Source organism: Madurella fahalii (genome assembly GCF_045866475.1).
Source record: "Madurella fahalii IFM 68171 DNA, scaffold_1, whole genome shotgun sequence".
NCBI lineage: Eukaryota > Fungi > Ascomycota > Sordariomycetes > Sordariales > Madurella > Madurella fahalii.
In genome coordinates this window covers 2,451,556-2,478,106 of record NW_027263971.1, presented here as the reverse complement: position 1 = coordinate 2,478,106, position 26,551 = coordinate 2,451,556, and the positions used below count along the sequence as shown (strand labels likewise).

At 56.8% G+C, this 26,551-nt stretch overlaps 7 protein-coding genes across 7 annotated transcripts; 4 read left to right on the top strand and 3 right to left on the bottom strand.

Moving 5' to 3' along the window:
- Positions 1-660: 660 nt before the first annotated feature.
- On the top strand, positions 661-4,439 carry MFIFM68171_00763 (Histone acetyl transferase-2; the record flags this gene model as incomplete). Its single annotated transcript, XM_071056185.1, has 4 exons — positions 661-3,596; positions 3,652-3,708; positions 3,772-3,972; positions 4,328-4,439. The coding sequence occupies 4 exons, from the start codon at positions 661-663 to the stop codon at positions 4,437-4,439; spliced, it is 3,306 nt and encodes a 1,101-aa protein (XP_070912286.1).
- A 5,222-nt stretch (positions 4,440-9,661) lies between these two features.
- RLM1 (resistance to lethality of mkk1p386 overexpression) lies at positions 9,662-11,683 on the top strand (the record flags this gene model as incomplete). Its single annotated transcript, XM_071056184.1, has 3 exons — positions 9,662-9,717; positions 9,795-9,951; positions 10,013-11,683. The coding sequence occupies 3 exons, from the start codon at positions 9,662-9,664 to the stop codon at positions 11,681-11,683; spliced, it is 1,884 nt and encodes a 627-aa protein (XP_070912285.1).
- Positions 11,684-13,107: 1,424 nt separating this feature from the next.
- Positions 13,108-13,998, bottom strand: MFIFM68171_00761 (Actin-crosslinking protein; the record flags this gene model as incomplete). Its single annotated transcript, XM_071056183.1, has 2 exons — positions 13,108-13,546; positions 13,613-13,998. The coding sequence occupies 2 exons, from the start codon at positions 13,996-13,998 to the stop codon at positions 13,108-13,110; spliced, it is 825 nt and encodes a 274-aa protein (XP_070912284.1).
- Positions 13,999-14,342: 344 nt separating this feature from the next.
- MFIFM68171_00760 (Clavaminate synthase-like protein) lies at positions 14,343-15,625 on the top strand (the record flags this gene model as incomplete). The annotated part of the gene is made up of 3 exons (XM_071056182.1): positions 14,343-14,394; positions 14,469-14,621; positions 14,676-15,625. The coding sequence occupies 3 exons, from the start codon at positions 14,343-14,345 to the stop codon at positions 15,623-15,625; spliced, it is 1,155 nt and encodes a 384-aa protein (XP_070912283.1).
- A 484-nt stretch (positions 15,626-16,109) lies between these two features.
- MFIFM68171_00759 (Mid2 domain-containing protein) lies at positions 16,110-17,286 on the top strand (the record flags this gene model as incomplete). Its single annotated transcript, XM_071056181.1, has 2 exons — positions 16,110-16,515; positions 16,595-17,286. The coding sequence occupies 2 exons, from the start codon at positions 16,110-16,112 to the stop codon at positions 17,284-17,286; spliced, it is 1,098 nt and encodes a 365-aa protein (XP_070912282.1).
- Positions 17,287-17,603: 317 nt separating this feature from the next.
- Positions 17,604-21,020, bottom strand: MFIFM68171_00758 (alpha-glucosidase; the record flags this gene model as incomplete). Its single annotated transcript, XM_071056180.1, has 7 exons — positions 17,604-17,849; positions 17,917-19,164; positions 19,225-19,254; positions 19,374-19,465; positions 19,515-19,778; positions 19,843-20,289; positions 20,348-21,020. 7 exons carry the CDS (start codon positions 21,018-21,020, stop codon positions 17,604-17,606), a joined length of 3,000 nt encoding a protein of 999 aa, XP_070912281.1.
- Positions 21,021-22,736: 1,716 nt separating this feature from the next.
- On the bottom strand, positions 22,737-24,602 carry RCO3 (glucose transporter; the record flags this gene model as incomplete). The annotated part of the gene is made up of 3 exons (XM_071056179.1): positions 22,737-24,054; positions 24,137-24,409; positions 24,484-24,602. The coding sequence occupies 3 exons, from the start codon at positions 24,600-24,602 to the stop codon at positions 22,737-22,739; spliced, it is 1,710 nt and encodes a 569-aa protein (XP_070912280.1).
- Positions 24,603-26,551: the final 1,949 nt, after the last annotated feature.

Genomic DNA, 26,551 nt, shown 5'->3' with positions numbered 1-26,551 from the left:
ACTGGAGATGGGCTACAGTCGGGAGGTCGTCTTCTATGTGTAGCACAGCAAAACCTGGCTCAAGAGTAGTGCGTACAGTACCTACTTTCACTCTTTCTGAGCAGCAGCGGCGACCAGGCAGAGAAAATGAAGAACTGGCAGCTTACCATACAGTGTAGTTCCGAATCAGAGATTTGTGGGGTTCCATGCTACGTGTATTTCGTTTCCGTTTTTTAACCTCTTGTGTTTGTCGAACAGAACATTTATTACAAAGGAAAGCTCCTGAGTAGATGGCGCAAATGCACGGGCCACTTCACCCTACGCGCAACCCCACAGCCCGCCAGGGGACCCGCCTGCATTTTAACCCGCCACCGGAATGGGCCCGAATGCCGATGCGGCTTCAAAGGTTCTTGGCGGCTTTCAACCACTGGCAGCGAACGAGCACTCCCTCCATTTGATCCTTCCATCCTTTCACGGCCCGGCGACCGATACATTCTCTCCACCGCAACCCACGCGCAGAAGGAAATACGCGCTGCAACGCTGCGCAGCAACGACTCGTCGGTGTTGCAAAGCAAGGATCATGATTTGACCTTTTCCAGTCGCGTAACCCTCGGGAGCATCTCGAGACACCATTGTGTCTGCTGAGGCCTTTGGTCGCGAAGCGATTCGCCAACCGACACCATGGCGGGCGACAAAGACAACGAGCTCGACTTCGCCACTCTCAACGATGCCGACTGGAGGGAACAGGAGGCCCGCGATGATGAAGCCATCAAGAAACTCCAGGATGGCCTCGGCGACGGTGTAAACGATCTCCTCGGCAAACTCTCCGCCGGCGGCGCGTTCGACCAAGCCGGCAAGGCCGACGATGCCATCGACTTCGAGGACATCGACCTGAGCGACGAGGACGACTTACCCGACGAAGAACCCCACGCGAGCGGTGCCAGCGGCGACGGCCCAGGCTTGACAGACGATAATGACACTGACGACCTCTTTGGCGAGAACATCCCCTCATCCCCCCTGGGTGCTGATCACGATGGGCTTGTCTCGTCACCCCATGCTCTAGATGTTGACGGAGATGATCGCATGGATGTGGATGGGCCCCGGCGCGAGTCGCTTGCAGACCTGATCGCCTTGAACTTTGACCACGGACCAAAGCCCAGCGATGCAAATCAGGATCCCAACATCCCACCTCCTGCCGAGAGCCTAGTCGAAGCCGTGAAGCAAGCTTATCCGGCATTCAGGGAGAATGCTGTTCTCAACTGGAACGAGCTTTTCCGACCGAAACAGGCTACATGGATCTCCAAGACGCCCGCCAAGCCCCCGAAACCTCTCGTGCCCACGAAGCTCAGCTTGGAACTTGAAGCCGACCAGGAGAAGCTGTTTCGCATTCCCGGTCCTGCCTCGTCATCTGTTTACCAGAGGATCAAGGAAGCCGAAGCACGCGGTCTCGTTTCCCTTGAGGAGCCAGAGCCTCTGGAGCAGGCCGACCTCGAAGTATTCAACCTAGATGATGAGTCCGACTCGGAGACGGTGGGAGGCTACACTCTTCGAGACATTGCCTTGGTCTGCGATGACTGGGACACTATGATCCGCCTTGGTGACGCCCTCGCCGACAGAGTAGACAAGGTCGACGAAGTCGCCGACAACAGACTCATTAAGACTGAGCTGGATGGAGATGACGACGATTGGGACAGAATGTTCCTCGACGGTCCGGCTCCGAAGAAGCGCCGGGTCGAGATACCCAAGGGCCTCCCCCCGATCCCCCGGTTCACGGCGCCCAGCTTTGACAATTTCGAAGAGGCCACTTCCAAGCTCGGCAAGCGTGTTATTCTTGACATGAACGACCCTTACCTCCTCATCGACGACGTCGAGTCAGAACGCGTCGCCAAGAGACGCAAGATCCAGCACAAGACGGTGCGCATGGCGAATGGCCAGCTTGGCCGAGAGTTGTCGCAGCGGTTCAATTTCTCCTCGGACACCGCCTACGACGCATTGAAGGAGAACAGCCAGAGCAAGGTCCGGGCCACACTGGCCTCGATCCCGGTTGAGCACAGCATGACAGCCCAGAGGCTCTCGTGGCCCTATTACAGGGTGAAACTCGCCGCCAGCGACCCGCACAGTTACCATCGGCCCCAGTTTCACCCACGGAAGGATGCCTTCCATCCGATCAAGTTCAAGGCGCCCGCGCAGAAGAAGAGGAAGCTGATCAAGGGCAAGCGGGTTCCCGAGATCTTCCAGACCTCGGCTGACCTCACAATGAACGACAATTCCACTGCCATCCTCTTCGAGTACTGCGAAGAGATCCCCATCGTCCTGTCGAATTTCGGCATGGGCCAGAAGATTGTCAACTACTACCGGCGCTCCAAAGGGACCGACTCGAGACCGGAGAAACGGGAACTTGGCGAGCCCTACATTCTGATGCCCGAAGATCGCTCGCCATTCGCCATGGTCGGCGAAGTTCATCCTGGCGAGACCGTGCCCACGCTGCACAATCAAATGTTCCGTGCCCCTATCTTCAAACATTCCCCGAGAAGCACCGACTTTCTCCTCGGTCGTAGTACCACGGGGAAATCCGGCTCGTCATGGTACATCCGGAATATCGACCATCTCTTTGTGGTTGGGCAAATCCTGCCATCGATGGAAGTGCCTGGGCCGCATTCTCGGCGCGTCACCAACATTGCCAAAAATCGCCTCAAGATGGTGTCATATCGTCTGCTACGCCGCAGTGACAATGTCACCTTGAGTGATATCACCAAGCACGTCGCCGAGTCTAATGAATCGCAGAATCGTCAGAAGCTCAAGGAATTCCTCGTCTTCCGTAAAGAGCAAAGGAATTGGGTGTTGCCTGAAGGAGAAGAGCCGATGAGCGAGGCTGATATCCGATCACTTGTGCGGCCAGAGGAGGTTTGTCTCCTCGACGCAATGCAAGTCGGCGCCCATGAACTCGAGAACGGCGGTTATGAAGTCAACGACGCCATTTTCAAGGACGACGACAACATGGAAGCAGGCGATGAGCTCCCGCCAGATGCGCTTGCTAACAAAATGGCACCATGGAGGCTTACCAAAGCCTTCATCGACGCCAGCCATGGCAAGGCTATGATTGCGGTTCACGGCCCCGGTGACCCAACCGGCAAGGGTCTCGGCGTCAGCTACCTCAGGACATCAATGAAGGGCGGCTTCCTTGAGCAGCTACACGGCCCTCTCGCGACATCGGCTGATGCCATTGAGCGGCAGCGCAAAGCCAACGGCGGTCACATGTACAACGTCAAAAACCAGGACAACCTCTACACCGAATCCCTCAAAGACATCTGGAACCGGCAGCGGCAGAACCTGGAAAATACCCAGGAGCATGACGACGACGACGTCCTCGCGCAGGAGGACGAAGACGACCGGTTTAATGTGCAGAGCCAAGTCGCGCAAACCGCAACCCAGCCCGATGGTGTAAGCCAAGTGAGCCAGAGTCAAGCCAGCGCTCTGAACTGGAGGAAGTTGAAGATCATCCGGGAGGTCAAAGGGGATAACGGCGAGATTCAGACCGTCACCGAGATTGTGCATGACCCGGTCGTCATCGCGCAGTACAGCAAGCGGAGGCGTCAGATGGAGTTTGACAACATTGAGTAAGTAAACCCAGATCCTTCTGCGATGGTATCTCGGTGCTAACTAGGGTTCCAGCATCTACAACGCCAAACTCACCGGAGACCCAGAAAAGGATGAAATCATCCTGATGAAGTACGTTGAGGACAACCGATGCCGCGCTCCCGCCTCGCCAGACGATGCTAACCAGTTCCGCAGGGCCCGTTACGAGCAGGAGCGTCTAGAAAAGAACAAGGAGCGGCGTAAGAAGCGCGAAAAACAAAAGAAGCTCCAGCAGAAGCTCAAGGATGGCGGCGCCGGGGACGAGGGCTCGCCAGAGCCTTCGACGGAGAAGGTAACGGGCACAACCCGGAAGTGTGCGAACTGTGGCCAGGTTGGCCACATCAAGACGAATAAAAAGTACGTATGCCCTTGTTCTCAGGAGACAGCCGAACCTCTAGAGGTGGAGGAACCCAAAAAGCCCGGTCGCGGCAGGCCTCGGAAATTGGGGGGGGGAAGCGCAGCGACTGGAGACCTACAACGGAACCTCGCGAGGGGGATAAGTTCCGGGATCCCCGAGCAAGCAGACACAGATTACAAAGGAAGATTCTGAGGATTTGGAGATCGGCGAGGGGTGGTCAGGTCACCTCCGCCAGTCCCCTCTTCCTCCTTCCATTCTGCTTATTTTCCTTTTCAATTACGACTTTACACATGTTCTATCGTTTTAGGTTTTCACAATCACCTGCCAGGACCCATGCTAACTTTATGTCTCAAGACTCTGCCCTCTTCTCAATGGCTCGCGACCGCGGGATCAGAACCCCGACGAATCGGCGAGCCTCGGCTCAACTAATGCGCCCGTAGCGGCCAGCTTCGTCAATCTCGGTTGAACAAGCGGCGCTCGCCTTCTGGGGAAAAGGGGGAAGTTGGGGGAGTGGCACTTATTTGGTCGTTGGTGGTCAGTCTTGGACGTTGGGGTTTGGGGATACACGGGACGGGACGGGACGGGAAGATGATTTGGGTTTGCTCCGGTTTGCGAAGTCCGAGAGGTCCATCGGCTTCGGTATCCAGGCTTCGTCAGGTCGGATCGGATTCACGTGGACGGGCCCATTTGGGCCTCATCTTACCTACTTACTTACTCCCCGCCGTATTGGCGCTTACGACGTGGGTCCGCAGGACGATGAGCCTAACCCGGTTTTTTTGGCCACTCCCCATTTCGTCCCGGAACGGGTGGGATGGAATTGGAAGGGGATGGGGATGGGGAGTTGGCGTGGGTGATATTCTGGTCGGCGGGATGCTACCCAAGCTTTGGTGCAAGCTTCAGCCAGGCTGCAACGGCGTTGTTGACAATAACCTGGGCCGGACAGCTCGGCGGGCTTACATGCGGCTGCATCCTCTCACCCGGGGGAGGAAAAAAAAAGGAGGGTTGCATACTACCGAATCATCAGCGGTTCTGGGATTACAGGAAGGGGCTTCCCTTTTCAGGGTCCAGGCGTTCACTGGGTCTAGTTTGTATTTTTTTTTATTTTTTATTTTTTTTTTTCGTGTACATACATACCATGTTTAGGGACCATGGGACGGAAAGGGGAAAGGGGATGGAGTTCGGCTCTTCTGGCCGGTGGGTTGCGCAGGGAAATGGGGAAAGGGGTCTTACACCCCACCATAGGCGCTGGGCCGATCTGATTCTCCCTCGTCAGAAGCGGTTGATGACAGCGGTATGCAGGCGAACATGCAAGAGAGGAACGAGGAAGATCATTACAGTTATTTGCTGCCAATTTTGGAACGTGGGTGTGTGTCGTAGTGTAGAATCGATCGGAGACTTTTTGGCGTTGGGCGAGGCCCCGCCGGTGTGGTAACACGGGGATTTCCAGCAGCTGGGTTGCCCGGTAGCAGCAGCCCAGCGAGGGACGCCAGGAGGAGAAGGTACTGTACTGTAACATCTACCGACCGAGCCTGCGGGGCTCACTTTTCATCTGAAAAAAAGAAAAAAAAATTTGGGATTGGAGGTGCATGCAGATTGATCCCGAGGTTACATGTGGGCTAATTACCCCGTTTACGCGGGAAACCCTCTAGCTCGGGTCCGAAGAAACAGGGGCAAAACGGATCACACCTCCTTTGCCTGCTGGACGAGTTTGGACCATGCATGCATATGGCGAAGTATTTCTTGCCCTTCGTCTCGATATCCCCCGTTCGGCTTGTTACAAGCCGGCCTTGGTTGCCTCCCGGATGGGACGTTTTCTCCGTGCTGGTTCGGCGCAATCGGTTCTGGTCCGGCCTCCCACCTCGGGTCTCCAAACCTGGAGTCTTGCGCCTTGCGGGACGTGGGCCGGCCGAACGGCCGAACGGCCGAACGACGGCCGAAACACGCGGCTCGGGAGGGTTCCGTAGACTTATCCCTGTCTTTCTTTGCCGCTAGAGAGTATTACATCTCTCGATACTTTAGTCGATGATGCCCTTAAGTTGTGGTACGTCGTTTTTTTCCTGATAGATTGATTGTCTTGGCTTCTCTCTAAAAGTGCCCGACGTTTCCAAAACCAGATACAGTCCCAACTTGTTCGGCGCGCTAGGTCAAGGTTATCTCCACCGGAGGTCATCTCAGGATGATGTTTGTCATGTCCAGGTAATGAGGCGGGCGTGTGGCGTGGGTGCTTAACGTGGAAATGGTTTTGATGAGCTACCCGGCTGGCCGGATTTTGATCTGATATTGCGTCGAAACTGGTGATCTATGTCGTGCCGTGGTTGTGCGTGTATCTAGGGTGCGTGTGTGGAGAGAGACGTGAATGCCGGCGCTTGCGTTCTCGTTTCGGCTCTCGGTACCAGACGATCAAGCGGTCCCTCCTTTTCAGCCTCTCTCGGACTATCGCGTCTAGCGCGTATCTACTGGAGGGAAGGTGGACGAATTCTGGTCCAAGTTTGGAACTGGAGGTAAGGTACTATCTGATGCAGATGATATGTGGGATGTAGCCGGCGAGAGTTTAGCCCAGGATGATGGACATCAGGACCTGGCCTACAGGATGGATTACCGAACTTGGGCTATGTGAACGCGCGTATGGTTGGCCAGTGTCGACGGCGACGAGGTTGCAACCATCCATGCGTCGTCGGGGTCGTGACCGTCTCCAACCCGGTAATATTTGGCGTTGTAGAATGTTAGAAGCTTGAGTGTTTCTATGTTTATCGCCATCTGTGCGTAAAGTATGCATGGCATGGTGCCTTGCTTAACCGCCGCACCTTTCCCGAAGCTCTGGGTCGACGCGTGCCCTCTTTGGCCGGGCCCGAGACGTTAAACCCATCCCGATAGCCGGGAGTAGGTTGACCAGAATCTCATGATTGGGTACGAGCAGGGTGCGCGCGTGTCGTACACTCAGAATAGCGTACGATATTTGCCGAGACTGGTAAGCTGATTAAATTGATTGTGTGCCGTTGACGACCAGTCTGAATTGGTTGACCAGCGTCAATTCACGAATCACCTGCCAAGTTGCACTTGGGGTCATCTCCTGCAGAAGAAGCGGCCATACCAGCTTTCACGACTGCAATTCGAGGGTGCAGACACCTCAGCAGGCGTTCGATTGGAGTGTGATAGTGGCCGAAGGACTGCTCTCCTGCGAGTTGTCCGGGGCTCCTGGCGGGCTGCAGGTGATGTGCTAAAAATAGCTAAATATAGATCCTACCCATGCGAAATGCCGAGATCAGAAGCGGGCAAATTGATGAATTAGCCCAATAAAAATGAGTTTAACCCTCTCGGCGCTTGGGCTGGCAAGGTGGGCTAATCGATGGGGCTTCCCCCACCAATCAGACCCCGTTCTCGCTACACCAACTGCCAGCTCAGTAGCCAATCACTCTGCGAGAAAGGCATCCTGGTTGCCAAACGGCAGGGCAATTGACGCCCATCGCGCAATGACTCCACCGACACCAGTTGTCCGCCGCCCGCCCGCAGCAACGGCCTTCTGCAACAGGGGTATAGCGAGCAGCATTCGGTCCTTCACATTGCGGACGTCTGGAAACCGGGGGGAGCATCGGTCATGATGATGCGTCCTGCCCGTTGATACTATGGTGAAAGTTGTCAGGATGTTGGTTCCTGCCGAGCTACGAGTGCCAAGGGCGTGGTGCAACCGCAGCGACGAGAGAAGCCGATGCCTCTTGTCAGATGGCCTGTGGTGCGCTATCCTGCTTTGACAGACTCTCGGCTGCGAAACATCTCGGTGCCGCATCCTTGGCGCCTCCGAATGTCAATCTGCCCTTGTGAAGATAGCATCAACAGGGTACGTGGCTCTTGTGTAGGTTGCATCTTCCAGGAATCCTATAGCCGCAGATGGATACTGCAGCATGGCCCTCACACCGCGACAGAGTAGAGCCACCTCCTACGGTAGACCTTCTCGACTCGGGCCGGCCACCGTGCTCTTCGATCTTCGTTGAGGCGATGCTGCTACTATGGCGCCGTGGACCGGGCTATCCCGAAAGCAGTGCAACAGCAATGCGAAGCAGCGCCGCTGAGGCACCGCAACCGAGCACTGGGAACATGTAGATGCGGCGTTGTGCCAAATCCCGAGAAGGTCTGCTAGAGCGATCGGAGCGCTACTCTGCCCCAACCTGCCTGGTCTGAATTGTTTTAGGTTGATGACAGCGAGGCGGCAAGGAGGTGGGAATCCTCTGATCGGGAGAAGGAGGAGGAGGAGGAGGGGTAGAGGGCAAGTTCCCTTGGCTGGCAGCCTACGGCGCAGCAAAGTCCCTTTCCTGCATGCGCCCCGCGGATCGATACTTGTTCCAGCCTCGGGAACTACCGCCAAGAAAACTTCGCTCTGCCACAAGGAATGCCATTTGTCCCAAGCTACGCTGACCATCCTGACGGCTGGCGTTTGAGGTGAGTCGTCCCCCCCCCACGATTCGCTACGAATTCCTGGGTAGCCTTTAGAGCAGACACGGTGATGGGACGAATCCTGTAGGCGTCCCGCGATGCATTGCAACCGGACCGTGGGTGATCTGGGACCGTCTTACCCGGGTATATTGAATTGGGTCTGCACCTTTCTTGCCCCGGAGGGCCATATCCCAGCCGAACAGAAAATCAAGTAGCCAGGCCTAATGTCTCCTGTCAGCAGTGACAGGACTCCGTATGCGCCTAGATCGCAAGTGACGGTGCTGCAGCACGGTCCACGAATTATTTTGTGGCAGCCGTAAGGGGATTGGTCTGTTCTGTTGGTTATGCGAGGAGCTCACCGTTACGACTCTCACGCTCTTGCCTGCTCTTGTTGCCGGACACTGTTTATCATTTATTCCAAAAGGTCGTTGTAGACGTCTGACCCCAGAGGGGAGAGAACGGGAGGACTCGATTTCTTGTCCAAGGTCGCGTTTCCAGAAGGCCTTGTCGTCTTTGTCACGGCGAGCTAGGGCCGTGCTAGGCCGGCCAATCAAGCCCATGTTTCGGCTTTCTTCACAGGCCATGCCAGCTGTGGGGTTCGCCAAGCGTGACTCGTGGCTCCGGCTCTTCTGAATCCATGCAGCAGCGGATCCCCTTCGACTGTTCCCCCCCAGGCCTTGCCTTTTCCCTCCCACCGCCCACCCTCTGCCCACCTGCCCACCTGCCCACACCTCTGTCTCTCGACATCAGAACTCGACGATCTATTATTAGCATCACCAAATCCAGCCTCATCGCCTTCGAACTGCACGAGCGGCGCCGCAAGTACTAGCGTATCTTGTTGCTACCCTTGTCCGGGATTGACGTCGGCCGTCGAGATCCACGCCTGCTTTTCGCCGAAAGGCACAAAAAGACAGGCCTCGCCCCATCATCACCATTGTCGCGGTCCGTGAGTTTCAAGTCAAACGGCCAGATCCTGCCCCAGCCAAACGCGACCACCTGTCGCCAAAGCTCTCCACCGCGAGCCAGCTTCCATCCGAAGCTGTCTCGACTACGATTGTCGCGCATATCTGCTGCATTGCCGCGTGTTGCCGTCGTCGTCGTCGTCGCGTCGTCGCCAGCTTGCCTTTGTTGCCGACAGCAGACGAGGCAATTCTCCAGCGCTGCTCCATACGCCTCTAGTATTTTGCACCCGCCACCTACTCCGACTCGAACCAATAGTTGCCCTCGCACCAGCACCTTGGTCTCCCGGCGACCGACAAGATGGGCCGCAGGAAAATTGAAATCAAGGCCATCAAGGATGACCGAAACCGCTCGGTGTAAGAGTCCAGCCCTAAGACGCTCCCCCCTCTACCCCCACCCGCAACCGCTGCTAACTGTCCGCCTCGCAACCCAGCACCTTTCTAAAGAGAAAGGGAGGTCTCTTCAAGAAGGCACACGAGCTGTCAGTGCTGTGCTCTGTGGATGTCGCCGTCTTCATCTTTGGCAGTAACAAGAAGCTCTACGAGTACTCGTCATCCGACATGCGAGATCTGATCACACGGTACACCTATGTAGGTCCACCACCCCATGCTCCTCTGTACGGGCTTTTTCGGGCTAACAGGGCCGTGATAGCACGGTGGCCCCAACGAACACAAGGGCCCCTCCGACTTCAATGGCGGTGCCGACGATGAGGAGGAAGACGACGAGAACGGCACCCCGCCGCAAGGCGATGGGATGGACCCTCATATGCTGCCACCTCATTTCCAGACCCAGCCTTCGTTCCCGCATCTCAGGCATCACACGCCTTCGGCATCACCCCCAATTCCGAATGGTGTCTTTGGCCCGCACCCCGGGAATGGTCCGCGAGGTCACACTCCGCAGCCGCAGATGGGCTCCCGGCCGTCGTCGCGGAACGACATTCGAAGGATAGGACCAATGGTTGGCCAGCCGGTCGGGCCCCCCGGTGCTCCTCAGCCCGCTGCGGTGAACGGCTTCGCGTTCATGCCGCAGCCGGCGATCTATAACCCCCAGAACCCCCCGAATATGCCGCCTAACCTGCCACCCCACGGCATGCCTCAACAGCACCCTCACCCCCAATACCCGTATCCCGCAGCGCATCCGCACCCGCATCCACACCAGCACCCACACCAGATGCACCCATTTGTGGAAGAGCAGCAGAGGTCCTCGGTACCTCCCAACTTCCCTCCTCAACCTCAGGGCCCGCCAGCAGCACGTCATTCCGTATCACCACCGCAGCCACCCCCTCAACAGCTTCCTCAGCAGCTTCCTCAACAACCGGTCCCGCATATGTCCCCACCGCAAGCACATCCCATGCACAGCCCACCGCAACCTCATCAACATGTGCCGCCGCCGCCACCACAGGAACCGCCGCATATTGTCCTTCCCCCGCAGGAGCCTCAACCGCCAGCGCCTATGGAGTCGAGGCCAAAGCATGAACCGGTCAAGAAGGCGCCACCCAACAAGGGAGGCAGCATTTTTACGCCCATTGATGAGAATCGGTCTATCCTCTCGCAGCATCTGGCGGCATTCCACCCCGAAGTCAAGTCAGAGGCGCCCTCCAGCAGGTCGCAGTCGATCGATGTTGGTAGTGTCTCGAGAGGTAATAACACGGGCTCCCCGCCCATCCCTCAACGCTCAAGCACGCAGGGCCAGCCGCAGATTAAGAGGAACGGGTCGTTGTCGTCGATCCCGGAGACGGTTTTCACCCCTCCCTCGCGGTCCAATAGCCTGCGCGTCGGCGGCGGTAGCATTTCGCGGCCGCGGTTGAAGGTGCAGATTCCCGATGAGTCGGATGGCGGCAGTGCCACGGCCGAGTCGGCGTCTCCCCGCGGTACGACAGCGACGGATGCGACATCCCAACCGTCGAGGCGCCCGGACTCGCACTCCTCTGGCGTGGTCCTCCCACCTCCGTCTCCGTCGGCTTCGGCGCTGCTCTCGGCGGGCGCCACTGGACCGCCCAACCCCTTTGCACGCCCACCGCCCCACCAAAACAACAACATGAACATTGACACGCCTGTATCAGCCCTGCCGTCCCGGTTCCTCAACAACGAGTTTCTCCCCAGCCCTAGCAGCTTCTACCCGGAGTGGAATTTCCGGGGGAGTGACAGCAACACTCTTCCGAGCCCACTGAATTTCTCGACGCCGGTGGGGGCCACGGGACCGTCGTTTCTGAGGGAAGATGCCGCGACGCATAAGCGAAAGAGCCCCGAGATCAGTGGTAGCGGGTCTCATACCGAGTCCGCTGATCTCAGTGAGGCGAAGCGGGTCAAGGTCGACTCATGAGCAGCTGACTTGTGACGCGCTGTCCTAACTGTGTTATACTTTCTCTGTAACATACCTTGTTGCGTTGGTAGGCCCGGTGTTGATAGTCTTCTCGGCTTGCCAGCGGGTTCTCAATTCTGCTTTGGACTTTCTGGATTTGGTAACCGGTTCAAGCTTTTTTTTTTTTTTTTTTTTTTTTTTTTCTCCTTCTTTTGGCGGATTTGATTATATCTTGTGGGCATAGGTATAGGCGTCAGGGTGCGAAAACGGTCGACAGTACCGGCATGAGTGAACGAGATCAGGGATGAGTTTGATCATCATTTCTCCTTTTTTTTTTTTTTTTTTTTTTAATGGCTGGGGGGATCTGCTATTACCATGTTGGCGCACAGGAGTATCTCCAGCGGGCTATCTATGCGAGACGGGCCATTAGAAGGCCTTGTGCTGTTTGAATGCACGAGATGATATTTACAGATCCAACTCCGTTCACTGCTTCAGTTGACACCACATGCAATTCGTCGTATTACGAAAGGACACTAAGGTATTCAACACCACCTACCACCTATGCTCGAAAGCAGAGTACAGGCAACATCAGACCAGCTGGGGCCTTCCCCGCATCGCAGACGAGACCCGGTTCCGTATACCGGTCTCCGGGGACGTAGGGCTGCAAAGACAAAAGACCAACGTCCCGGTAGCATGGTATACTACATCAAGACCCGATATGGTCCCAGCGCGGCCAATGGCACAGGCGGGGTTCTGACTAGTTCTGTGGGGCAAAGAGTGCGGGCGGCTCTGCTACGTGGGATGCCATGTTGCTATTCTTAGATCCCTCCCCCCTTTCCCCCCCGACAGGTTGTGCCTCCGGCTGTTGGCGCTCCCTCTCGGTCGGGTCCCGCGAATGGGTCGCACTAGGCCGGGCGCATGTAACCGGCGAAGCGGCCAACCTCAGCTCAGCCCCCAACGGGAATCATCGAGTTTCGGATCGTGTGTATCAAGTGGTTGAAGGAGCCGGCGGCGCTTAGGCATCCTAACTGCTCGGTCATCCAAAGTCGGAGAAGTAACAGGGCTTTGGTTGTGTATACTTGGACCTCATGACACTGGGCAACGGGCAACTTCTTCACACCCTCCAGCTTAGCACGTGCAGGACGAGGCGAGATGAACCAGATGAGATACTCTTCAAGTAGCTAGATCACAGTTCCCGAGGAGCCTGAACAGCAGAGATCGGGTGGGGATAAATGATGCGGGCGCGAATCCGTTTCTGGCAGTACAACTGAAATCCAAAGGGTATCGTTTTTTTTTTTTTTTTTTTTGCTTTGCTTTGCTTCGCTGTGAGATGTCCCTCCCTGCTTGGAGCGATCAATATGCCCTTCATCCCAGCTGGGGACTGAGACGCTACATTTTACATAGACACAAAGCGTCCCATCTTTACACGTCCGTCTCGCGGCAGCCTATCCAAACTTGTCGTGCTTGTTCTTCACCTTGATATCGAGCAGCGTCTCATGGTAGTTGCCCTCCCTCCGAGCCCTCTTGAGCTTCTTGACCTCGTCCTCGTCGAGCCTCCGGCCCGCGGCCTCTTCCAGCTCGCGCCGGCTGATCTTCTCCCTGGCCTTTTCCTCCTTGGACGCCTTGAAGCGCGGCTTGAAGCGCGCCTGCATGCGCACGCGCAGCGTCGTGTCGAACGTGATCTCGGTCTCGTCGCCGCGCACGTCGGGCGGGGCGCCGGCCTTGGACGAGCGGGACGCGCGGACGCTGAGGAACGTGTCGCGCAGGGTCTGGACCTGGAAGGTGCCCGGCGTGTCGGCCGTCGCGATGAGGTTGAAGGACTCGAGCGGCGAGATGGCGTCGGCGGTGGCGCTGAAGACGCCGATCTTGGAGCAGGAGAGGTACCTATAGAGCGGCCACCTTTGTTAGCATCGGGTATATTGTAGAAGCGGGGAGAGGCGGGATACATACTTCCCGTGGTGCCCCTTGAAGCGGAAATGGTCCGTCCCCGCGATCCGGTTGGCCACCCAGACTTGACGGACGTCGTGGGGCTCGGCACTCGACGGGTTGCCGTCGACAATGTTTTCGATGGGCAGGGTGAAGACCTTGCCGTTGGCATCGCAGGCTAGCGCGGTCGGCGGCTCGGTAGGCAGGACAAACATGATGGGGCCCGAGACATCCGTCACGGCGTCGGCCGAGACCCAGCTGTCGTCATTGTCGGCTTCGTCGGCGTCGGCCGCTTTGGCGGCTTTGAGCTGTCGGTCGGCGTCTTCATCTTGGGCCCCGCTCTCGGCGGCCTCGGCGCGCTTTCGTTTCTTAGGCTTCTTGTCGCCTTTGAATGTGAGCGGTTTTACCATGTTTTGGCGCTCTGTTGTTTTGCAGCAACCCTTGAGTTATCTGTCGTCTTTCTTGATATATGTTTCAAGCTCGGGGATGCGTCCGGGCTGGGCCAAGGATCAATTGTTATCGATAAGAGCTGTGGGCGCTTGGTCCCGCCGTCCTCGGGCCCAGCTGCCGGGTTCAGCAGGTCAAGAGGCCCGGAAATGCTTGGCAGGTGCCCCACTGACGGAGGGGCAAGGAACTAAAGCACCAAGCAAGATCACCGAGTGAGGCACGATACCTCTTCTTTCACTTTTTCTCTTTTTTCTCCTCTCATCCGTATTTTAGCAGTTTTGCGCGAATAAGCGAACCGTCATCCACCATGGCTCCCATTGCGCAGGCAGTAACAGTGTCCTTGCAAGACCTCAGAGACGGTAAGCGACCGATGACGATATGCGGGGAGCTGGTGTAAGTGGCGTCGACTAACCCCCAGGTCTGTCGGCGACAGGAACTGTGTCGTTTGAAGCACTCTGCAAAGCCTTTGGGCCGGACTCGCTCGGGATTTTGGTCGTGAAAGATATGCCTCCTGAATTTGCCAGCCTACGGCATCGCCTACTGTCATACTCGTCGTACTTGGGGAGTCTGCCAAAGTCGCAGCTCGGTATGTCGTCCGCCCCAACAGGGCCGGTTGAAACCACCCACTGAAACCATCAAGATAAACTCGAAAACGAGAAAGCAAAGTACTTGACCGGGTGGTCACTGGGCAAGGAGACGCTCAAGAACGGCCAAGTCGACACGCTGAAAGGCTCCTTCTACGCAAACTGTGCCTTCTATGTGGACCCCGAACTTGCCTGCGCTGCCCCTACAGAACAGTTCAACCCTGACAACTTCCCCGAGTATCTCTCGCCGAACATCTGGCCTCAGGAATCCGATCTCCCTGGGTTCAAGCCGAGCTTTGAGCAGCTCTGCCGTTTGATCATTGACGTCGCCGTCCTTGTCGCGCGGGCGTGCGACAGGTATGCCGAGAAGGAGATTGCCGGCTACCCCAACGGCTATCTCGAGAGAGTCGTGAGCACCTCGACCACCACGAAAGCTCGGCTGCTGCATTACTTCCCCGAAGACCCAGCGACAGCGCCTCCCCTGCAGGCACACCCGATTGAGATCTCAACCGGCACCGGTGACGGGGACGGAGACGAGGACGACTGGTGCGCCACGCACCTGGACCACGGTTGTTTGACTGGCTTGACCTCGGCAATGTTCATTGACGAATCCAAAGCGGATCCGACATCTGCCGCTCCCGAGATTGAAGGCGCCGATGAACGTGAGCAGTACTTGGCGCCGCTTCCCGAACTCGAGGCGTCACCAGACCCGGCTTCCGGGCTCTACATCAAGTCCCGCACCGGCCAGACGGTGCAGGTCAAGATCCCGCGCGATTGCATCGCCTTCCAGACAGGCGAGGCGCTTGAGCGTATCACGGGCGGCAAGTTCAAGGCCGTGCCGCATTTCGTACGCGGAGCCCGCGCTGCCATGAGCGACGGCCGCATCGCGCGCAATACGTTGGCTGTCTTCACGCAGCCGAATCTAGGCGAGGAGGTGGATATGGAGCAACACATTACCTTTGGCGAGTTTGCACGGGGGATCGTTGCGAAGAATACCGTTTCTTAACGGCTGAGCGGTCATGTTTTTGGATGGTGGGTTCCTGTTCAATGCGTATCAATTGGATTCCGTACTGTAATTCTCTTTCTTGGATCAATGACGGTCGACGTGATGAGAGAAATGATGCAAAGGCGCTCCCTGAACCCTGTCGCAACAGAGCTTGGCGCAGATCTAGCGCGCTTCTCTTGCCAGCCGCGGTCGTGGGGGTGTTCCTTGTTCTCCAAAAAGTTGAACGGGAATCCCGGCACTCAAAATTGCCTCTTTGAAAGGCCGAGTTTGGCGTGGCCCAGAGCTGACGCTCCTCGGCCGTCCATTCTCTCATATCCCCCGTACGGATAATCCCATTGTAATACAATCAACCGTTTTGTTTGTTTGTGGCCAAGACTCACTCGATTGGATCAATTGGCCCGGCTGTCCGGACTGGTCTGAGCTCTCTCATGACGACAGAGCCATTTCCTTGTCGACTAATACGAGACCACCGAGCCATCCGACCATGCTCGTATCCAACCTCGCCTTGCCAGTGGCATGGCTGCTTCTCTTGGATTCTGTCTATGCAACGCCGGCGCCCGATCAAGTCGCCGCTCGGCAGGCCGCTGCCCCAACGGACCCGTGGGTGACCGTTGACGCGGAGGGCCACCCCAAGACCATCACGCCCGTCTGGACTACCATAAGCGGCACCCCGACTCTACTCTCGCCCGCGCCGTTTGACGTAACGGCTACCGTCTTCACCAAGAGGCCGTACGGTTACAAGACGACGAGCACCGGCGTCGCCCAGCCTGTCGCCACCAATGACAAGGGCGCCGGCGCTTTCGCGGCGTGCCGCAATGTCGACGGCGAGTTCAGACCCTTTTGCCTGCCCAGGCACCGCGATACATACTACCCAGGCTCAAGACACTATGGTAAGCCCGTCCGCTTGGCCCTTTCCATCTCCCCACACAAAACTTACCCGATCTCCCTTGTTCCCCCCCAACCAAACAGTCACCTGGGACCCCGCCTACTTCCCGTCGCCCAACACCACCCTGCAGGTGCTCGGCTTCTACACCTCCAACACCACCAGCACCGCCCCCTTCGAAGGCGAAGAAGAAGAGGCCTTCAGCTCGGGCAACATAGCCGCCGGGTGGGGCTTCTACCAGTGGCACCTGGAGGAGTCGCTGCTGGCGCCGCCGTCGCAGTCGCAGTCGCAGTCGCTCTCGGAAGCCAACATCACGCTGCGCATCGTCTTCCGCGCCGGCAGCTCCGCCGTCGCGCAGTGGCTCCAGGGCCCCACCGTCCTGCTCGCCCGCAAGCGGCGGGGCCCGCCCGCGGTCAAGTCCAAGGGCCCGGACCCGGACGGCCTGTACATCGCCCTCCCGCTCGTGTCCGTGTTCGCCCTGGTCACCGTGTTCGGGACCTTCTTCTGCAACCGCCAGGCGCGCGTGGTTGGCATTGGGAATGTCATGAGCAAGCGGGGCCGGCGGGACAAGAATCGGCGGCAGAGGATCCTGCAGATGGCGAGGGCGAAGCGGGAGAACAGGGACGACAGGAACAGAGAGCAGTCGATTCGGCTGATGGATCGGGACGCTAATGTTATTGGCGATGACGATGACGACGCCGCGTGGGGCTACTGGGATGCAGAGGAGGAAGAGGGATGGCGGCAAGAGGCTCCGGGGCATTCAAAAAAGAGGGGGTAACAATAAACGGTATAAATATGTCGGGAAGATTCTGCTTAGTCCTCAACTACGCATAAACGGAAGTGATGGTGTTGCTGTCACCGTTGATGTAATTTAATGTACTAATTAAACTAACAGCAAAGCTAGCTCACTCGTCTGCCTTTGCATTTTGTTGGCAGCATGACTGAAAAAGCACACTACTCATGAATATGGCGCAACGACCACCTCATAGAAATACCCTTCTCCCACCCAGTATATGACTTACTGGACATACAATACTGTCTTCTCCGCGATACTCACACAAAACACCCAATGTTGTTAGCGTCACCCGTCTCTTCCTATTCCCAGTTAATCTCCCAACCGTGCGTCCATGCCCCTTCCGCGAACAGGTCGTTCAAGTCATGCAAACAAAGCGCCCCCTTTCCCTCCTCGTAAGTCCAATACGACGAGTCAAGGGCTTCCTCGTTCAGCTTCACCCCTGACGGGCAGGCCGCCACCCCCATGATGGTTACCGTCGCCAGCGCATTCGTATCGACAAAGTCGCCCTCGGGTTTAGCCGCAAGCGAGGAGCTCGTTGCAGAGAACTATACCATGTCAGCCCAACGGTCTCTCCGCGGCATTGGTAAACGGAAAACGGGGATCAAAACTCACACAAACCCACGTCGTCGCCTCCGGTTCCAAGCTCTCACCATCATCAAGATATAACTTCCCCTCAGCACGCCCCTCCCCATCGAGCGCCACGATCAACCCCCACGGGTTCTTCCGGCTCTCGGTGGTCGTCATGCCGGGCTCCTGGATGGGAACCACACTTCCTCCGCGCAAGAACACTGGGATATGCCCCAGCGGCGCGTCGATCGTGACGTTCTGCCCCGGCGCGACCCCCGTGACCGTCGTGTACTCATACCAGTCATACCACACAGTGCCCTCCCCGACACCCGGAAACACCCCGCCCACCGTCGACGCGCCCTGCGCCAAGCACGGCACGACCATGACGGCACCGCCGAGCATAAACTGCGTCTCCGCGCCCGCCAGCCACGGCTCGTCGGGGAACTCCCACGCCAGCGCCCGCAGCACCGTACTCCCTTCCGCACTCGCCTGTGCCATGAGAGTGTACATGTATGGGAGGAGCGAGTAGCGGATGTGCATGGCCGCCTTGGTGGCCTCCATCACGCTGCTCCACCTGTACGGCTCCTGGCTGATGGCCCCGAGGATGTTGTGGTTGCGGTAGAAGGGGAAGAAGGCGCAGAGCTGCATCCAGCGCGAGCATAGCTCGTAGTTGGTGTTGCCGCCGAACCCGCACGCGTCGACGCCGAACATGGGGATGCCGAACATGGAGAAGGATAGGGCGTGCGAGATGCTGAAGTACAGGTATGCCCACTTGGACTGGTTGTCGCCGCCCCAGTGGCCGGCCCATTTGCCTGATCCGGCGAAGGTGCTGCGCCCGATGACGAAGGGGCGCTTTCCCCCTTGAATCTTCAGCATGGCTTGATAAGAGGCGTTGAGAATCTGGTGGCCAAAGAGGTTGTGGAAGTCATACTCGAGGTAGCCGCCGTGGTGTGTCGCGTTGGGGCTTGTGGCATGGACAGCTAGGTCGCCGTGGAAGTGGTTCATCACGTAGGGCGGCCAGTTGACGTTTCTTGCTCCAGGGGTGGGCGTGGTACGGAGGTAGGGTGTCGTATTGGTGGAACTGGGCTCGGGAGGAGGAGGAGGAGGAGCCGGTGTCGCCATCGCAGCCAACACAGACGATACAGAAGCCGCCTCCGAGGCATTTGTCAGTTCGAAGCCTTCTGGGTAATCCAGGATTAGGTTCCCTGGGTCTCCAGGTAACACAAACGGTGGGTGAACTGGATTGAGTGTCAAGTTCCCTGTGCCACAGCTACCGACACAGAACGAAGCAACCTGTAAGGCTCAGTCAGCGAGCGTTGGGGGGGGGGAGGTGATAACGGCGGATTTATTTACCTCGGACATATCGATCCACAGCCCATCAAACTGTGCAAGTCAGCTCCGTACTGTTGTCCGCAATCTCTAGCCCTACGAAGTAAAACGAGCACATAGACTCAATCGCCGGCTGACAGAAAACATCGCACACTTGGCAAGCGTCGACTTACCGCCACTTTCTGATGCCAGAGTGATAGTTCACTGGTCCACCAGTCAATAGCGCCAGTGCCGTTCAAGACGGCGCCAACCCAGTCAGGGAATACTATAGAACGTTAACTCAATGATGGAGGCACGGTGTCAAAACCTCGTACCAGTGTAGCCCGGCCACACAGCTCCATAGTAGATTGAGCCATCCGGGTTGAGGAAGAAGGCGTTGGCCTCGACGCCGCGGTCATATGGAGGATAAGCATCATCCGGGTTCTCGGGATTTGGAGCATAGATAGCCGCATCGACAATCGGTATCCAATGCTGGTGGTTGGCATGCAGTTTGGCCAAGAACTTGGCACCTTCGTCGTAGCTGTACTGGACCGGATCATTCTCAAAGTTCCGGTATTTCTTCATGTACTCGATGTCCGCTGCGGAAGGTTAGAGCGTGGCACTCAATTTCGCCGAGCCGCTGTGAGAAGGAACCTGACTAACCCCAGATGGTTTCCAGAGGTATCTCGAACTTGGCGAAGTCGTCAACGACATCCTGCAAGACGGACCAATTCTGATACCCCCACCGGCACTGATGGAATCCCAGAGTCCAATATTGCTGCATGGCGGGCAATCCGACCGTGCTCTGCTGGTAGGCCCTTATCACGTCGTCTGCTTTTGGTCCGCTGTAGAAGTAGAGATCAATGCTCCCGCCTATTGTCCTCCATGTGATGCCGCATGGCCGCAGGAGGACCTCCTGTCCATGGGCGTTACGGAGAAACACTCCGTGGGTGTACGAAACATACTTGGCTGTCTTGTCCGTAGGGTCGGCTACATAAGTCAAGCTCCCCGAGTCGTCGGTGGTGAAATACCTCGTATCAAGGTAGATGGGGTGGGTGCCATAGATGTTTGCATCAATGTTATTGCCAACATCGGCAGCGTAAAGGGTCCCTGGGACACGAGTCAACAGATCTGGCCGTGCCGGGATCTCCCCAATCGGCGGACTCACTCGTCAAGTTATTCCCCAGTCGGAACCCATGCACAACCTCCCCCAGGCCGTACAGATTGTAGTTCTCGGGAAGTGGGGAAACGAACTCGATGAATTGGTCTTCGTACACTAGAACCGTTCCTTGGGTCGAGAAAAGGGTGTCACCCGTGTCCTTGCGCTTCACGGCAAAGGAGAATGTCGGTTCGTTTGACCAAGACACAACCAGCTGGCTGCGGCTGCTAGATGATTGTTGTTGATCATCATTCGGAGGCCGTGGGACAATCACCTCGGGAAGCAAGAACCAAGTCTCATTCTGGGGGCCAATGTAGCGAGGCCGGATTTCAACATGGACGCGGTCCTCGGCCTGGTATTCAATGGACAGTGTTAGATGTTCAACGTCGTTTCCGTACACGTTACAGGCCGGCCCGGCAAGGGTCAAGTCCGCGGTCAAGCAACTCCCTGTATCGTGGACATTAGACGCAATGTATCCCGGGCACGCAGTCTGTGGGTCGACGGCCTCGGGGTCCATGATGTTTGGCAGAAGTTTCATGCCCGCATCAGCTGAAGACGGGAGTGTGAAGACCGGCTTGTCGGCTGTCGCCGTCGCCCCTCCCGGTATGTCGGCGGCTCCTGAAGCCCAACGCGGTTGTAGCGCCACAAGCAGCAGCAGTGAAGTCAGTGTAAAGAGGGCCATGGTGGATATGATGAGCCTTGCTTTTCTCGTGTTCCGTGGCCCTGTCGCTTTGGAACCGAGCTGAAGCCAGCACGAGAGACTCAAGAGAAACAGTAATGGTAGGAGACCAAGTCGGATGTAAGGGGGGATATCGACATCAAAAGAATACCCCGTCCACCCGAGCAAAGCTTGCTCGAAACGGAGTGCCCACGGACTGGAATCTTCCTTGGCCGTTGATTTAGACAATGCCGCTTCTACCCCGGCGGCCAGAAACAGAAAGACCTGCAAGAAAGCGGGCGGTTATTAAGAGCAGGTGAGCTAGCCGCGACCGCCGAGGGATGATGGGCGGACTTTGCAAATACATTCGTCACTTCCCGGCCAATGATGCCGGCGGGACGTACTGGAAGCCCTCGACAACGGATGCTGCGGAAGAACTACTTACCTTGGCGGCGACGGATGCCTGCATCTTGGATATGGGCCTCGCAGTAATCCGCATACTCGCGTGTGTTCTGTCGCACCGGCTGGGAACTGCATGCGACCCATGATCCAAGTTTTCGGTGCGTGTTGCTCTTACCGGACGGAGTAGGGGCGGGGTTTGGAGACGGCGCCTGCTTTCTGAAGACCACGGCGTCATCGTTCCCATCTAAGGGCAGCGATCGGCTACCGACAGCCGGGCTGCTGTCTGTCCCTCCCGCCGAATTCAGATACCCTGCCCAGCAGCCAGTTCCCGGACAGTTGGGTAGCAAAAATGGAGGCAGACGTGCTCAGACACCCTCTTGCCGAATAGTACTACAGTCCCTCGTTGGGTTAAGCGATAGAGGTTCTCAAGGCTATACTTGTATCGACCTCGGACAATCGAAATGGCGGCTCGGCCAAGCTTGTGGAGGCACGAAGGGGGGGGCTGGGCCCAGGTCCGACCATCAGAATATCGTTTAACATTACCCCAGCTTGTCGGTACGACGAGCGGGGATGTCAACAAAGTGAGACCTAAGGTTCCGAGCGCGATGCTGTCAAGGCACCAAGTTTTGCCGCCCAAGTGACTGGCTGCATCGAGACGAATCAGTGAAACACTGCTTACCTCCCTTACGGTACATCGGGACGAGCATAACAGTACCAGGAGAACTCGTGAGATTGCACTGCTCGAGGCCAGATTTATGCACACGGTAGCCAGCACGTACTGTACTGTGCGACGCGCTGCGCAACACGACACACAAATCTGTCAAACCAAGGGCCGCAGGTCGCAATTGATGGGGGTTACTAACTCCTCAGCCGAGGATTGTGTTTCTTTATCCCTAATCCGAAATGCCCAACGTCTGCTGTCAGCTACAACCCCAGCTCATCCCCAGGCACCGTGCGCCTTCCTCGCAGAACATAATTCAGACCAGAGGCATCATCCCCAACCGTCCTGAACCCTAGATACCCAAGCGTTGGCAGAGTTATGATAGCCTGGAAAAATGACAGTCCCCCATATTTGATCCCTGTGACCCAAAAATGAGGGGTGAAAGCGATATTTGGTACCCAGAAATTTGCCCACAATTGACGCCCCCTTAACTCCGTCATGTCAGAACTCCGTCGCTGGTATCCACAACGTTCCTCGAAGGGAAAATAAAGGAAATAAGGGGAAACATGAAGCGACCGGATAGATAACGGCGCTGACTGGTACAGCATGACAAAATCCGAAAAAAAAAGAAACGAAAGAAAAACCAAGAAAAAAAGGGGGAAAAAAAAAATTCAAAATCAATAACTTAGGTCGACAGGACCTAATTGCGACAGCATTTTGGCGTCCTGCGAATTCATCGCCGTCGTATTCGTCGTCGAGCTCCCGCCCGTATCTGATTGCGATGTGCTGGTCCGCGATGGCTGCAGCTCGAGTTGCGGTTCTGTCGGGGGAATGCCACTTTCTGAAAAGCCGAAATCGCGCATCTGCTGGAAACTCCAACTCGGTTCGAAGCTCCGGCTGTTCCACGCGTAATCCACCCTCTCGTACATCTCGTCGATTTGTTCCAGACTGATCTTGCTCGTCTCATATACCATGCACCACACGAACGCAATGGAAAGGATACAAAACGCGCCCCAGAGGAAAAATATCCGGGAGCCCAGGTCGATCGATCCCGGCGCGCCCCCCTGGGACTCAACCATGTACGGCGTCCCGTACGCGATGCCAAAATTCAGGAGCCAGTTCGATGCCGTCGAGACCGACATGGATTTTGCGCGTACTTTTAGAGGGTAGATCTCGGACGTCACGACCCACACGACCGGCCCCCAGGATGCCGCGAAGAAGAATATGTATATCGCGACGAATATGATGAGGATCTTGTTTTGGATCGGGGGGTTGTTGTCTCCGTTGGCCGTGGCGAACGACGCAATCATGAGCTGACAGATAGCCATCCCTATGGCGCCGACGATGAGCAGTCTCCGCCGACCCCACGACTCGACGACGAACAAGCCGGGAAAGGTCGATACAACATTGATGACCTGCATGATTAGCGAAATGGTAAATGGATTGTCGATGCCGGCCCCGTTGAAGAAGGTTGTTCCGTAATACATGATGAAATTGACGCCGGTGAGTTGCTGGAGCATTTGTAGGACGCAACCCGTTAGCGTGCGGCGCCCCAGATGCGGTTCGCCAAAGATGATGTCTTTATACGTGTCGGGCCCTAGAGCAAGTTCGTACTCATGGTTTGCTTGGATTTCTGCCAATTCCTCGATCAGGGCCGGGTGAGTGATGTCGAGGCGGCGGAGGCGGCTGAGTGATACCGCGGCGGCATCTTTGTGCCCGCGCTTGATTAGATATCGAGGCGTCTCTGGGAGCACTAGGAGACCGAGGGCGAGAACCACGGCCCAGGTGAGCTGGAGACCGATGGGGATGCGGTATGCCGCGGGTCCCTGTAACTCGTACGTGAGGATGTTGACTCCGGCGGCGGCGAGCAGGCCCATCGTGATAGATAGCTGGTATGCGCAGACTAGTGTACCACGGATCCACTTGGGCGCCATCTCCGACTGGTATAAGGGAACGAGTACCGAGACGGTCCCAACACCGACGCCTGCTAGTGTCCTGGAACGAAAGTCAGTGAGGCCCGGGCCGGGGGTAGAAAATTGTCGGACGGGCGACTCGAAGCGCAAAAGATTGTACGCACCTTCCCACCACGAGAAGTGGCACGTTTGTCGCGCACACTTGGAATATCGCTCCGATGCAGAACACGCCCATAGAATAGATGAGCGACAGTCGACGACCCCAAATATCCCCCGCCGGGGCGGCCAGCAGCGCCCCGACAACCGTTCCAGCACTGAGCATTGCGACGATTAAAGACACCTGGTTTGGATATATGCCTGGCCTCTCGTCCTTGTCGATGTAACCCGTTGAGAAGTCCTCCCTGAATGAATCCATTGCCAGGATCCCGTTGATTGAGCTACAGACGCGACACAGTTAGCGATCCAACCGTCCTGAAGCCGGCCGGCGATTGAATCCCGTCCCACGACTTACCCAGTGTCGTAGCCAAACAGCAGACCGCCGGTGGCGACGAACAGCCCGACCATGATCGCCGGCGCCGATGAGCCGGCGACATTGTCGGGCTTGTGCCAGCCCATGGCGAAGACCGCCATGGTGCAAGAGGAGGGCCCTTCAAGCCAGATTCGATGTCGCTTCCGCCGGGACTGTCGGGTTTTGGCGATGCGAGTTGGAAATGTGCCGTTCGACCATCTGAAGGGAGACGTTTTGTCGTGCACCCGGGTTGTGGGTAATATGGGTCAGAGGGAGGAACTGCGGGTGAGACGCTTCGAGATCAGCGAGTTTTAGCCCGCACTCGGGGGGACACACTGTGATTGGCCCAGCTCCTCCAGACACCGACTGCGCCCGTGCTCTGCCATGGGCCGCAATAGACCGGCAGCAGCACACCCCCTCCGGGGTTCAGAGTCGCTGCAAGTCACCCTTGTCATCCTTTTCCCCCCTTGACGCACCTTTCCGTATTTGTCCAATTCATGGTGTGCGCAGGCACTTGGCGTCCAGCTAACGAAGAGCTGTACCAAGGTTGTCGCTCTGTCATGGCAACTTGGCACTGGCGAATAGAAGCAGACCGCCCCCGACCCAGCCGAATCGCCCATCCGGGGGAGGGCCCTCTCTCTGCAAGGGGTTTTGGGTAGGTGACTACATTTCCCTGCAGGAAATCCACGAGTTCCTTTCGAGCTTTTGCAGGACGTGCACCGAGGAAAGTCAATCGGAGGGATTGCGATGGGGCGGATTACAACCCTTGTGGGGATTAAGAGTAACACGTAGGACCCCTGGCCTGCCCAGTGAGAAGATGCGCCAACCAGACCGGGCGGTCAATTGTGGGTCACTTCGGCTCCACGATCCAACTTTTGTGGAGGACACTGTGCGGACAAAGAATCAAAGTGGGGTCTGTATGAACAACGCCCCGTCCTTTGCCGAACTCTTGTCGCCTGCATAATGTACTCGCCATGTCCGCAAGCGAGATAATTATTAGCTAGCCTCAAGCCTCAAGCCTAGTGCCGCATTGCGACTAGCGACTTCGGGAATGCAGCGGCACCTCTCAGACCAGACGGATATCCCGAGATGCCGAGTTGCTGGAGTACATCGGTGACTGATCGAGGGTTCTAGGCCTCGGGACAGATATGCAACACCCGTCATAGTTAAACACAACTTCTGCAACGGCAGGCTTGATGCTGTCTTGAACCTCTCTGTGGGATCGCACTGTGTTCGAGCTCACTTCGAGGCCGCATGACGAGTCGCAGTTATGCTGGCCTTGGGGTACACGTAGATGTGGGGAGACGAGCACAGTCTATTTTGGCTTCACAGTGTGAGCTAAGAGCTCTGTGCTGGACTGGCCCCACCTTCAGTCTGCGTAAAAACACGTGGGTCGGTGCACACAGCTCAGGAAGCGAGCGCCCAACGGAGGTCGCCTTTACAGGGCCAAGGGCACCGTAACTTCAGAGAACTGCGAGAATCAGCCTTCTGCATTTGTCTAGTATCATTAGCGAGCTTCTATCCGTATAGTTATCTCAATCCCGAATTCATCTCATTAGGGCATATGATACCCAGCTACCCGGTCATTCCAAAAGATAATCCGGGGGTGGGAGATCGGATTTCTCTCTGGTACGTACATGACGCTACAGTACAGTACATCAGGACCACGCCGCTACAGGCCGACCAGTGACCAACGCCAGTCATTCCCAGGTTCCCGATCGATGAACGAGGGGCCAGCCAGTCGAGCTAGGATTTCCGGCCCTGTGCGGGGATAGTTTCCCCCAAAGGCACCATTTGCGACCTGCTTCTAGTCATGATGCCACTCGGATCCAATTGATCAAAATTTTCTTTGCCTTTATCACATCTCAGGGTTGTGGCCCCATGGAGCTCTGTACAGCAAATCGCAGAGTGCCCAGTTGCTTGGCTTCAGCCGCTCCTGTCGTAGCACCTTTGTCTTTTGTCCTCGAGAACACAAACCAATTCGAGAGGTAACCCCTTCCGTCAGTTGCCCATTGCATTTACTGTGTTTGCGGGGGTGCTTGGGAGTCCTCGATCATTCGCACAATACCAT